Source organism: Conger conger, chromosome 17 (genome assembly GCF_963514075.1).
Source record: "Conger conger chromosome 17, fConCon1.1, whole genome shotgun sequence".
Classification (NCBI taxonomy): Eukaryota; Metazoa; Chordata; class Actinopteri; order Anguilliformes; family Congridae; genus Conger; species Conger conger.
In genome coordinates this window covers 4,293,614-4,307,035 of record NC_083776.1, presented here as the reverse complement: position 1 = coordinate 4,307,035, position 13,422 = coordinate 4,293,614, and the positions used below count along the sequence as shown (strand labels likewise).

General features: G+C 46.9%; 1 protein-coding gene across 1 annotated transcript in view; it reads right to left on the bottom strand.

The window, feature by feature from the left end:
- Window positions 1-13,422, bottom strand: part of LOC133116864 (interphotoreceptor matrix proteoglycan 2-like) — a 34,956-nt gene that overhangs the window by 14,945 nt on the left and 6,589 nt on the right. The window contains exons 4-14 of the mRNA XM_061226862.1: window positions 11,737-11,907; window positions 10,719-10,777; window positions 10,588-10,608; window positions 9,851-10,104; window positions 8,756-9,028; window positions 6,388-8,558; window positions 5,619-5,838; window positions 4,160-4,370; window positions 3,586-3,774; window positions 1,922-2,123; window positions 646-725 (exon numbers count right to left, since the gene is read on the bottom strand). Of these exons, the coding sequence (XP_061082846.1) occupies window positions 646-725; window positions 1,922-2,123; window positions 3,586-3,774; window positions 4,160-4,370; window positions 5,619-5,838; window positions 6,388-8,558; window positions 8,756-9,028; window positions 9,851-10,104; window positions 10,588-10,608; window positions 10,719-10,777; window positions 11,737-11,907 (3,851 nt within the window). The remainder of the gene's footprint in view (window positions 1-645; window positions 726-1,921; window positions 2,124-3,585; window positions 3,775-4,159; window positions 4,371-5,618; window positions 5,839-6,387; window positions 8,559-8,755; window positions 9,029-9,850; window positions 10,105-10,587; window positions 10,609-10,718; window positions 10,778-11,736; window positions 11,908-13,422) is intronic.

Genomic DNA, 13,422 nt, shown 5'->3' with positions numbered 1-13,422 from the left:
CTGAACGAATCTACACCTACAAACACCAAACAGCTATTCAGTGCAGCTACTCTGGGATAATAAAGCCCTACATAGACATTGGGGAAATGAACCCCGGGTCATCATTTTGTGGGATTTTTGTGGAGAGAGGCAATAGTGACTTGATAGAAGACTGTTTTACCAGAAGATCCTGAGTTTTATATTTACTTTATATGATACTATCAATATCAATTTTGTAACTGCCTTCATGTTGTACATATGTGGGTGTATATTTGAGTGTATTTGTGTTTATATATAGGTATTTGCACACTGTTTTGCATTATAATCCCATGTGTGGGTGGGGGGTTGGATGGGTAGCGGGGAATTTTGTTACATGCATTACATTACATTACATTACATTAATGGCATTTGGCAGACGCTCTTATCCAGAGCGACGTACAACAAAATGCAAAGTGCATGCCAGTACATGCCTTCTGTTTATGTACTGGATTAACCCCCATATCAAAGAAAAATAAAAATAAAAAATAAAAATAATAATAATTATTTGTTGGGGGTTTGGGCTGGTGGCACAGCCCTATTGAGAGAGTGTAATCTCAGGGGGCAGAAGTGCATGATATTGGGGGCAGGAGTGAACAGGGATGTGGGGTGACTGCTGCCTCAACTCACCCTTGATGCTGCCGTACATATTCAGCAAACTGACGGTCCCTGGAATACAACTCAATTATCCGTATGCAATCCTGAATTTCCTGCAAAGGGGAGGACACAGAAACGGGGATAAAGGAGAGAGAATGGGGAGAGGACAGAGAGTAGGGAGAAGGAAAAAGAAAAGGGAGAGGAGAAACCGTAAAAAAAGGGAAATAGAGCAGTTATCACAGCAGTATTCAGCAGTTTGTACATGAGCTATACCATCATACATATAGACGGGGGCCGATATCAGCAAGACTATCTTGCTCACAGAGGTGGGTGCATGAGCTGTACCATCTTGCCCACAGAGGGGGAGAGGGTATGATCTATAACATCATGTACATAGAGGGGGGGCTGAGCTCTATCATACACACACAGGGGGGGTTGAGGGGTACATTCTGACAGCACCTCCTTGGTGAGCTCAGTGTTGAGCTCCATCATACACACACAGGGGGGGTTGAGGGTACATTCTGACAGCACCTCCTTGGTGAGCTCAGTGTTGAGCTCCATCATACACACACAGGGGGTTGAGGGGTACATTCTGACAGCACCTCCTTGGTGAGCTCAGTGTTGAGCTCCATCATACACACACAGGGGGGTTGAGGGTACATTCTGACAGCACCTCCTTGGTGAGCTCAGTGTTGAGCTCCATCATACACACACAGGGGGTTGAGGGTACATTCTGACCGCACCTCCTTGGTGAGCTCAGTGTTGAGCTCCATCATACACACAGGGGGGTTGAGGGTACATTCTTACAGCACCTCCTTGGTGAGCTTAGTGTTGAGCTCCATCATACACACACAGGGGGTTGAGGGTACATTCTGACAGCACCTCCTTGGTGAGCTCAGTGTTGAGCTCCATCATACACACACAGGGGGTTGAGGGTACATTCTGACAGCACCTCCTTGGTGAGCTCAGTGTTGAGCTCCATCATACACACACAGGGGGGTTGAGGGTACATTCTGGCAGCACCTCCTTGGTGAGCTCAGTGTTGAGCTCCATCATACACACACAGGGGGGTTGAGGGTACATTCTGACAGCACCTCCTTGGTGAGCTCAGTGTTGAGCTCCATCATACACACACAGGGGGGTTGAGGGTACATTCTTACAGCACCTCCTTGGTGAGCTCAGTGTTGAGCTCCATCATACACACACAGGGGGGGTTGAGGGTACATTCTGACAGCACCTCCTTGGTGAGCTCAGTGTTGAGCTCCACCATACACACACAGGGGGGGTTGAGGGTACATTCTGACAGCACCTCCTTGGTGAGCTCAGTGTTCTCGTAGATGTGCCGGAGCTCCTCGGTGCTGAAGTCCGGGGAGGCCTCCAGGCTGGCCGTGCCGTAGCAGGGCCCCCCCGGGTACTGGCGGCTGTAGCGGCTGCTCTCGGAGGTAGCGTCGCTCTCGTACGACTGGTTGTACTTCACGGCTCTCTCCAGCGACGGGACGCTGTCCCCGTGGCTGAGGGAACACAGAGAGACGCTCAGGACAGAGAGTGAACCCAGCGGGGAGGGGGGGGGGCCCAACAGAGCCAAAACAGCAGAGCCAACCCAACAGCACCGACCCGAAAGAGGGAGCACGGCAGCAGAGTTCTGAACCTTCACAGTGAGGTGCTGAATTATTTCAGCAACAACATCACCCCTGTAAAGGAACTGGCATGTGTAAGAGGTCATAGGTAAGGGTGCGGGGTCTGCATGTATTTGGTCAAATACTGTTGACCTGGCTCCATAAGCAGTTAACAATTTAGCCCTGTAACATAGTAAGATGTGTGATTTTATGTGTCACACTGGCATACAGGCATGCCATCTTGGATGTGACATAAACAATAAACAATGAGACATACCGATCGCTCACTGTCCTAGCCTAAAGCACAATGTATCCAAGGGGTGGGAGGCTACATAAGCAGTTAATAATGTAGCCCTGTAACATAATGTAAGGGTAATTCTCTTAATTGATTCTTAATTGACAATGTGTGTCAACATAAAGACAATCGCATGATTACAAATAACCTTTTAGTGATAATCCTTATTACTATTAGACCACTTTCTGAATTAAGTGCTTACTATGAGATTTTCTCTGTCTCTCAGCAGACAGACAGCCTTTGACCTTAATGTCTCTGCTTCTCAGCTAGCACATTCTGGTCTTACAGGAAGGTCAACAAGGGGTATTCAGAAGACAAAATACTGATAAATGTTCGTGGCCAGCTTCATGTCTTTTTTTTATTTTTTTAAAGCCCCCCCTTCTGGAAAAGTGTGTATAAGAGTCTTACTGTGTCTGATTTAAATCAGAAAGCCGGTAAGCTTTCTCACTTTCTGTTATTTCTTTGCAAATAAATGCGAAAGTTAAACTCAAGTACAGTTATCGTTGTTTTTACTGGGATCTGTTTCATCAGACGATGCTCACCTGTGAAATGTTAAAAAGGGCATTTTTCCGTGACACATAACAAGATGTGCGATTTTATGTGATGCACACTGACATACTGTACAGTTTAATAGCTGCCATCTTGGATGCGACACAGAGCAAATGCACAATGAGGATTAAGTCATTCACCCTGTCAGGTTTACAGGAACTGCACTGGCCAGTTATAAATAGCACCTAAAGAGTGGCAGATGAGCAGGGCACAGTAAGCCATTCCTGCTGAAAAAAAACATCTCAAGGTAGGTTTTGAAACAGTTGGTAGCTGGTTGACCAGTTAGATCAGCTCAATGCTTAACATGGTTTGACCAGCTCAAGCTAGGTTTTGAAACAGTTGGTAGCTGGTTGACCAGTTAGATCAGCTCCATGCTAAACACGGTTTGACCAGCTCAAGCTATATTTTGAAAGAGCTGGTAGCTGGTATTTGAAGCTGGCCATAGCTGTGTTTCACCCCAGCGATGGGAGGGCCCTGCATTTGCCCCGGGAGCACGCTACAGGACTGCCTCACCTAAGCGGGTCCTCCAGGTCCTCCTTGTCGTACTGCTCCCGCACCGTCCGAGCCAGGCAGAAGATGACGGCCAAGGCGAGCAGCAGGAAGCCGGCCACAGAGGCGATGGCAACGCCCACAACCAGTGGCTCCGAAACATACTCCTCACAATGCGCCCCGCGGTACCACCAGTTATCCCCAACCCGGCACCTAGGGGGCGCACTCCTGTCAGCCTTATGGACAGATCACTCTGACACAGATACAGACAGACACTCTGACACTGACACACACACACACACACACACACACACACATACAAGCACACACCTCACAAACACAGTACAAACTGAACACTGAACGCACAACCTATGAGCAAACCACAGACGTAACATGTCAGTACAGAAATCGGCAATATTCACACTTGCACACTCGAAAGGCCGAATCGGTCTGCGTTCCACAACAGGTTCGACGCAGTCTGGTCAGAGCGCGACCCGTTACCATGACGGCCGGAAACCATTTCAGTTCCGCGGTGGTCGCGCGTCAAGGCTAAAAGGTCGCGACAGGCGGGGTCAGGGGTGACGAGAGGTCGGCCCACCTGCAGATGGCGCCCTGGCCGGGGATGACGTCGCACTTCCCGTCGTTCTGGCAGAAGTCGGGCTGCACGTCGCAGATGCTCTGGCAGGGCAGGCCGTCCACGCTGAAGTAGCCGGCGTTGCACACGCACTCCGCCTCGCCCGACCACGGGTTCACCGTGCACGTGGAGAACTCGTTGCACGCCTGGAACTTGCAGGGGTCCGCCTGGTCGCCTGGGCAACAGCGCAGGGCAAGAGGACGTGTGCGTCAGGACCACCTGGTCACTGAGCTGTGATTAACCGCTCCCGACACACACACACACACACGCACAGGCACGCACACACACACACGCACAGGCACGCACAGGCACACACACACACACACACACACACACACACACAGACAGACACACACAGACACACGCACACAGACAGACACACGCACACAAGCACAAACACACACACAAGCACAAACACACACACACACAGATTGTTCTCTGTAAATAGTTTTGATGTCAGGGGCAGGTGTCTCCAGTCCCAAGGAGAAAGAAAGGTCTAAAATCCAAACAGGGAAATATACTGTGTTGAGGGGGACAATATCTGTCCGTTTAAAAATGGCACATACTGTTAATGTTAAACCAGCGGCATCTTTTTTTTCTGCTTTGTTAAAATATCAATGTTTTTTTTCTGCATCAAAATGATTGGATTAGATTGAATGGACAGAATTTCAGTTAGCATATCAGACAGTTGCTCAACGCTTATCCCATCTAACTGCCAAATAGTAGTTGTAGATGCCATGTCTGGTGATTAGGTCAGCCCAACTAGTTTATCCACTGGGTTCAGTTTTTGGTCAGCAACCCATCTACTCCCCCTAAATGCTCACTCCCCTGCTAAGTCTCTAATCTAACTGACTCATCAGTCCGATATTACTCACAAAAAGATCTTTCAGCCCGCCCGTAGCCGATTGGCTCAGACAGATCACAGTAGATCTGAGGTGATTGGCTCAGACAGTTGATAACAGCTTACCGCGGCTGTCATAGCGCGTGAGCGATAAAACGAGACCTGAATCATTCGGCAGTATTACTGGGCACATGTTAGGCCACAGGCCTGAGGACATCTTGTCTGCGCTGTTATACACTCACTGAGCACTTTATTAGGACACCTACACCTACTTATTCGTGCGATCAGCCAATCTAATCAGCCAATTTCCTAAATTTCCTTGTAGTAAATAATTATTTCCCATGATAACCTGGCAGTTGAGACATGACCTTGACATGACATGATTTTCTTATTCTGTGACAAATGTCACACAATTTCTTATTCTAATCTATATTCTAATAATTCAAATTTCTACTCTGCAAAAGCAGTGTGAAAACACATGCTGAATAATTTTTTTATACAATCTCCATCAATTGCAACACATAGATACACGATGAGAAGCTTTTCACATTCATAAAGGATCTTCTATATGAACATTCCTACCCGACTCCACGTCGAGAGAGTATTTGTCAATGGCGAGATTCATGGTCTGGTAGGCTGTGTGGCAGAAATCTTCCAAGATGATGTAGACAGAGTTTGTGACATCACGGGGCACAGGTTTCGCAAACTTCATCCTGCTGTTCACCACGATGCTCCCATTCCTGAAGTTGAGGATCTCCAGGTTCTGGAAGTTGCTGAGATTGGACTGCAGGTACGGGACCAGCTACAGCAAAAAAAGACAGGCCCTCAGTACCTTCTGTCTGCGAGTCTTACCTCATAACAAGAATATAACAGTATAGACAAGAACTTGATAATAATTGTGATTACAGACTGCAAAAAAATGTACACTGGTGGTTGGTGAAACTCAATCTTGCACCCAGAAAAAACATTGTTATTATTATTAAAAGTTAGATTAAAAGGCCCCCATTAAATGGATGGAAAATTAATAATAAAAATGAATTTCTTTACAATATTTATCCAAGATACACAATATGTTTCTGAATTCTTTTTTTTTCAGCTTTTTATTGGACAGTATATAGTATAGAGAGACAGGAAGAATGGGGGCGAGAGAGAGAGGGAGAGAGAGGGAAAGACATGCGACAAATGTCAGACGGTCGGATTGGAACCGCTGACGTCGCGGCTCGCAACGAGCATGTGGTCAGTGCTCTACAGGCTGCGCCACCGAGACACCCCCTGTTTCTGAATTCTTAGTGAATTATATTATTTCTGAATTACATATTTTTTACTGTAATTTTCTGTATGAATACTGTACCAGCTCCAGAAAGCTCTGCTCCAGCGCTTTGTATTCCAGGGAGCTCTTGTTGAACAGGTCCTCAGAGAACATCATATTTGTGACCCTTAGCCTGAAGAACACGGTTAGCGCCTTTCCTCTACCAGTTGGCATGGCGACACTAGCCGCGTCGCTTCCTTGCGCGATGCTGGCAGGCACCCGGCTGCCCTCGCCCTCCGGGCGACCGGCCCCGGCATACTGCAGCAGGTCATAGGAGTCGTAGAACAGATCCAGGTCCCAGTCTAAAGACTCTGGCCCGTGTGTCTCCAGCACTTCGGCACCGTCTTGGTCCTCCCGTCTCCCGACGGAGTCTAAATCGATGCTGATGTCACCGGCGCCCTCCTCGGCCGGAGTGGTCATGCCCAGCAAGCCCTCGGTGGGCCTGAAGGTTGGTCGGTCGAGTGGTGGGAGGATGGTGAGGGCTACATCTGTTTCGAGGCTCTCCAAAGTGTTATTTCCATCCTCCTCTGTGGCCTTTAGTGTTTCCACTTCCTCAGGTGTTTCCTCAGGTGTTTCTTCAGGTGTTTCCTCAGGTGTTTCTTCAGGTGTTTCCTCAGGTGTATCCTCAGGTGTTTCCTCAGGTGTATCCTCAGGTGTTTCTTCAGGTGTTTCTTCAGGTGTTTCCTCGAGTGAAGAGGGAGTGACTCCACCGTAGAGGACATGATCGGGTAAGACTTCCGTGGTGGTCTTATCCGTCGAGTAGAGGTCAGGGGACGGAGTGTCCATCCCTGAGGAATGCAGCAGCTCAGAGTCGTCCTCTTCGGGCACGAAGTCGAAGATTCGAGTGAACGGAGACTCCCTCTCTGGCGAGAGAGGGGTGGGGACGGGCAGACTCGGGAATTCTGTGACCATTCTGTGATCTTCAGCCGGCTCTGGCTCTGAGATTCCCAGGGACGGAGGCTCTGGAGTCAGGTCTACTGTCAGCTCTGTCTGGATCTCTCCACCTCCCTCTTTATAGGTGGACGCAGGGGTGTCTGTGAAGGTCTGCGAAGCATGGGGATCCAAACTCAAATCTGAAGGTTCAGGGATCGGTGTCTCCGTTCTGGGTTTGGTTTCAGATGGTGATGCTATGTCCTGGTCCAGTGGAGGGAGACTGACTTCTACAGCCATCATCACTGGTGGCTCGGTCATCAAAGAGGTTTCCAGTACGTCAAAGGTGTCCACAACTGGAGCGGTGACATCGGTGGTCTCTGAGTCTCTGAGCATTGGTCCTCCCAGGACAGAGGACTCGGTTGTAACATCTGCGGGTCGGAGAGGATAAGCAGTGACCGGGATCACCATGGTTGAGGGTTCACTGACATTGTCATCATCAGATTTTCCAGAAGCCTCCAGTGTCTGCATGGACAGCTCCACAGTCAGACTATCTTTCGTCCAGAACACAGGGGCCTGATCAGTGGTGGTATAGTGAGGGTGAGTGTGGATGTCCTGGGTCACCATGACCCTGTCCAAAAATGACTCCTCCTCACTCAGATCTATGGGTTCCTCGTCCTCTATGATGACTTCTGTTCGTAAGGTGGATTCGTAATACTCTTCCTCTAATGAGGAAACCTCCAGATCTAAGTCTTCTTGATGCTTTGTGTGGATTTCAAACCTAATCTCTTCCTCCGACTCTTCCATGACCACTGCATAGGTCTCGGATGTGGGTTCTTCCATGACCACCTCATCGATCTCAAATGTGGGTTCTTCCATGACCACCTCATCGATCTCAGATGCGGGTCCTTCCATGACCGCCTCATCGATCTCAGATGCGGGTCCTTCCATGACCGCCTCATCAGTCTCGGCTGTGGATCCTCCCTCCATCACGGACTGCACCTCCACACCTTCAGGCTTCTCCGTTGTCAGAATGAACCATGGCCAGACATCCAATTCACCTTCCCCTCCAGAGAAGCCTGACCCCGAGCCCATGTCAAACAGGTCGCCAGGGGCCTTCTCATCCAGCAGGGGGGCCAGTAACTCGGTGGGAACGGCTGTTGCAAAGTAATTGCTAGTGTTGAGGATCTCTGCAGGCAAGCTGCTCTCAGTGAGCTCAAATCCAGAAGGTGCCACTGTGCCCAGACTTGGGACATCCACACCCTTTTCTGCAACTGTACTCTCTCTCTTTGGGGACTCCGTGTTGCTGAAGAGGAACCCCTCTTCTTCTACATCTCCATTATCTACAGTAAAAGAGCAAAAAACATTTCAGATTATGAAAAAGGATTCCAGTCTTCTAGTTTATTACCAGAGTATGGCTGTTTCTCATTTGCACATAATGGTGTACCATGAATGTATATTGAAACTTTTAAATGTTTTTTTTTTTTTAACCATTAAATGTCTGGCTTATACACGCATGTAATGTCATAGAAACACTCACACTGGTCAATAGGCGAAGAAGTGGTTCTAGATGTGTCTAAATGGGAGGTGGTCTCCGGGTTCATCTGAAAGGTCTTATCAGTGAACTCCGGAGGAGGTGACGTGAGGCTCTCCTCAAGGACAAGGACATCATTCTCCGCAGCTGCCATGCTTGGGGGCTCCCCTCTCAGACCAGGCAAATAGAAAGGGTCAAATAGGAAGTCTTCCTTGCTGAGGCCAGCTAAGACATCATTACTGCTCAGCTCCCCGCCAAACAGGTCAGGTGGTTTCTCTGCTGCAAGAACATTGCCCTGGCAAACAGAGGACAAAACTGGGATTCAAAGCCACCTCTCAATGGAATGAAACACTGAAGGACATCCAGGGTGGGGTGTTAATCAGAATTGTTTGGGCAGAACTGTAAATAGCTAAAGGCTCCTTAATGGCTCAAGGATTGGACTTTTATCTCAAAGGTTGTTCATTCAAATTCCACTTAGCAACATCATTGTTCCCATAAGCAAGGTATTAACCTGAATTGCTTCGGTAAATATCCAGCGGTAGAAATGGACTGTATGCAAAATCGCTCTGCATAAAAACCCCTGGTAAATGTCATAAAGCAATGTTTGCCATGTTAAATACGCTTACTGCACATAAATATAACCTACTCACTAACCATGTATTCATTTGTGTCACCAGGTCCAATCGTGGGTCTTAAGAATGGATTGAGAGAATTTTCCACTGCAGAACAAAAGAAAATCCACGTCAAACACAAATGCATGGAATGAATATGAGGGTTCATCTCACACTGATGTAGCACAGTAGGATCTTTGTTTCAAACAGACACAACTTATGGATCATACCAAAGATAACCCACAAGTATACAATATATCATTATGCACAGAGTTGTGTATATTATTATAATTATCATTAACAAGGGAACATTATCTCTAATGTCTACATCAGGGCTGCCCATTCCCGTTCCAGGAGATCCATCCTGTAGGTTTTCATCTCAACCCTAATTTGGCACACCTCATTGTACTAATTAAGCACGATGAAATATCTAGTTCACTCCATGTCTTTACTCTGAGGTGCAGGCTGGGGTGTGTCCGCCAGGACTTACCGCTCTCCAGCTGTAGAGAGTCTGGGTCCACTGCCAGCGTGGTATTTCCCAGGATGCTCTCCTTGTGCAGGGCCTCGGTGATGTAGTTGCGGAAGTCGGTGATGGTGTAGACCACGGTGGGCCTCTCCTCCAGCTCTACGTAGGATTTCTCCACCATGTTCGACTGCAGGTTGATGTAGTCCATGGTCTCGTTGCTGATGCCCTCCGCATCGACCTCCAGAGTTACGGCGTATCTGACGACCACGGCACTACCCCTGGCAGACAGAGGGCAAGAGGGGTGAAGGGAGGGTTTCTGTCATCACCCCCTGCTATGGAACAAGAACGTTTTTTGAAATCTTTCTCCTGCACTTATCTGAGCAACATAAACAGCTTCTTCTTTCTTTTTCTTTTTTTTTTTACATAGTAACATTTGAACCTTTAGGTTACAGGTCCAGTTGCCTAACCATTACACGGCACTGCTGTCCTACAGTTCCATAATTTAACATATATATTGATGAATTCACATTTTTTTCTTGAAGGATTTTTATTGTACATGCGTAGCAGCGGTGCCCAGAAATGTACCCATGGAGGGCCAAGAGGATGCAGGTTCCAAATCAGCAGGTGTAGTTATTGCCTGGAATGAAAACCTGCATACGTGGAATCTCTACCCTCCACGGCACATGGTTTGGCAGCACTAGTATATTGAGGAGGTGCCAGCATATAAGTTTTGTAGTGTCTCATCGTGCACTGTCACTTACCCTTTGGCATCCTTGTGCTCCCTGGAAGTGAATGAAGAAATTGAATGTAAATTAAATGCAGTCAGAATGCGATCAAACACAGTTCGTAATTCAGATTGTTAAAACTTGGCAGGGTGTCTGTTGGCGCTCACCTGAATTCCAGCACAACCACACTCTTAAAACCTGGCAGCTGTTCAAAAACGTCTTCAATCTAAAATGGAGAAAAATTGACAAATAAAGATGGAATTATTCTATTAATTAGTCATTTTATTCCACTAAGGATTCATTTTATTCTACTCATTATTAATTTTATTCTACTAATCCTCGCTACAGTAATGAGGGTGTCTGAATTTTGAGAAGATTGCATCCCTCCAATGCTGGAGTTCATTAGTGTTCATGCACTCAGCTTGGCTGAGATATTGGCCAGGGTAGCAGGCGATTAAACATACAGTAAGAGGGGGACTATTGAGGCCCCACTTACCAATCAACACTTTCCTAATGCTCCGTCTAACCATAAAGCAAAACAACGGTTCTGCAGAGCCAGTCTAAAAGCAATTATCAGCCAGCCTGGTACATCTTACATTTGATATGACTGCTGGGTGATTTCCATAGCTCTGACATTACATTATGTTACATTATCGGGTAGAAGCTTTTATACAATACGTACAATAATGTCCACCCCCCTGTCCCAGAGGCCAGCCCCGCTGTAAAAACCAGCTATGAAAAATTTAAAATTGTGCTGATCAAGCTGGGCATAAGCTGGTCTGGCTGGGTATGAGCTGGTCAACCAGCATGTCCAAGCTGGTCACAAACCTGGTCTAGCTGGGTATGAGCTGGTCAACCAGTTAGTGCTGGTAGCTTGTCTGAGCTGGTAACCAGTTAACTGCTGAAACTGTCCTTGCTAGCATGGCTGATTCATTTGAGAAGAAAATAAAATATGATGACAGGGAGCAGTGGTAGAATCACAGGACCTGCTGAAAAAAAAAAAAACAGCTGAAGCTAGGCTTTGAAACAACTGATAGCTGGTTGACCAGTTAGACCAGCCCCAAACTCAACATGGTTTGTCCAGCTCAAGCAACGTTTCGAAACAGCTGGTAGCTGGTATTTGAAGCTGGATTGTCCACCAGGGGAGTGAACGGGTGGTGAGCAGAAGGGCCGCAAGAGTCCCACCTTCTCTGCGAACTGCTGGGCCAGGCGCTGGTAGTGGGGGCTGGAGGGGTCCTTCAGCTCATCGCTGTAGCGTTCGCCCTTCAGCTGGATGCTCAGCTCCACCACCTGCTCGCCTCCCGGCCTGGCCGGTCTGGCCGACATGTCCAAGTCTACCTCAATCTCATTATGGCTCTGGGTCCAGCACAGAGAAAACAGTGAGCTACGTTCACACGAGCAGCTTCTACCACCAGACAGGAGGAGAGGCGTGTACAGTAAACCCTGGTTTGGGGGTCATTTTTAAATTTCAGTTGTGCGTCATCATCGGACAAATCCAATTCAAATATCATGAAATGAGGATGTGCATATGAACTGGAATTACAAAAACAGAATTGGAAGCAAAGAACATGGAATGGGATTTAGACATTTTGAACTGGTGCTGAATTGGAAACATTTTCAGTCATCAGAATTGGTATTGACTTTTTAAATTGGATGAATGGAATCACATCCAATCTTATCAGGTGCAGTGATCTAAAAAATAAACATTGTGTACTAATTTGTTGTAAAACAAAAGGCAATACAACCAAGACAATACAACCAATGGTTATTTCAAAATTAAACAAATCACCCCTTTCTCTACACATACATGTTGGAAAATGGTAAAATAGCCTAAGGGTAGAATGTGGATGTGTGGTTGTACTGGGTTTATGTACGCATGTACTCCTTCCTGGCAGCTCCTCGGTGAATGTCCGAGTGCTCTCTCTACTGCACGTATACAAGTCCCTGTCAAACCTCAGTTTAGAAACATATTCCAGAAGTGCTGCCCAGTTCTCTCCTCCAATTACATGTTAGACGTCTCGAGGAATACCGAACTGTCCAATTGCTGCTGCAAAATGTTCGCCTTGACCTCTACAAGTCTGGCTTGGAGGCAAAATGACTCAGACAATGAGAAGCTTTCCAAGAGAACCATAACAGAAAATCCTTCCAAGGTTCCAAAGTGATTCACACCCTTGGTGAAGATCAAGACAAGAGACTGCATAAATAAATAACAAATACTGAACCACATTTAAATTCTCAAGCGTGTGGAACATATTCTACTTCCGCAATGACTCAAGGTAACCAACCAAAATAACACGTTGTTTTCTTCTGAGAGCCTTTCCCCATGGTGATGGATGAAAAATAGATTTGATGTGTTGCCGTATTTTTATGTCCCATGGAAACAGTAAGCCAGGCGGAGCCACAATGCAATTCCCTAAGATTGAGCTGAACATAGAAAAGGTACCATCATTTAATTCATTCATTCATCTACTCCTGGATCCTCCTCCATGCTGATTCTCCTGGATGGATCCACTGCATTCCATACAGCTGATTAACAGGGCCTCTAATCAGAACAGCTATTACAGGATTCTATTATTATTCTATTACTTTAGTTCTGTAACTTGTGTAAGCAATTTTCATCACCATGTTGGCGATACCCTGTGCTATTTCCAACCCGCTCTCCTGACCTCATCATCCTGACAATGAACTCAAACCTGATGACTAATCTGCCACAGAAAAGAGACCTTACCAGACCTGAGCTTCCCTACAAGCAAACAAACGAACAAGCCTTAACCCAACCAGAGAAGCAGCTGTTTAAAAAGTGAACATTGCCACTGAGTGTGAAATACATGGAAGCCAAACCACGATGAGCACAATCTCATGAATGGTCTC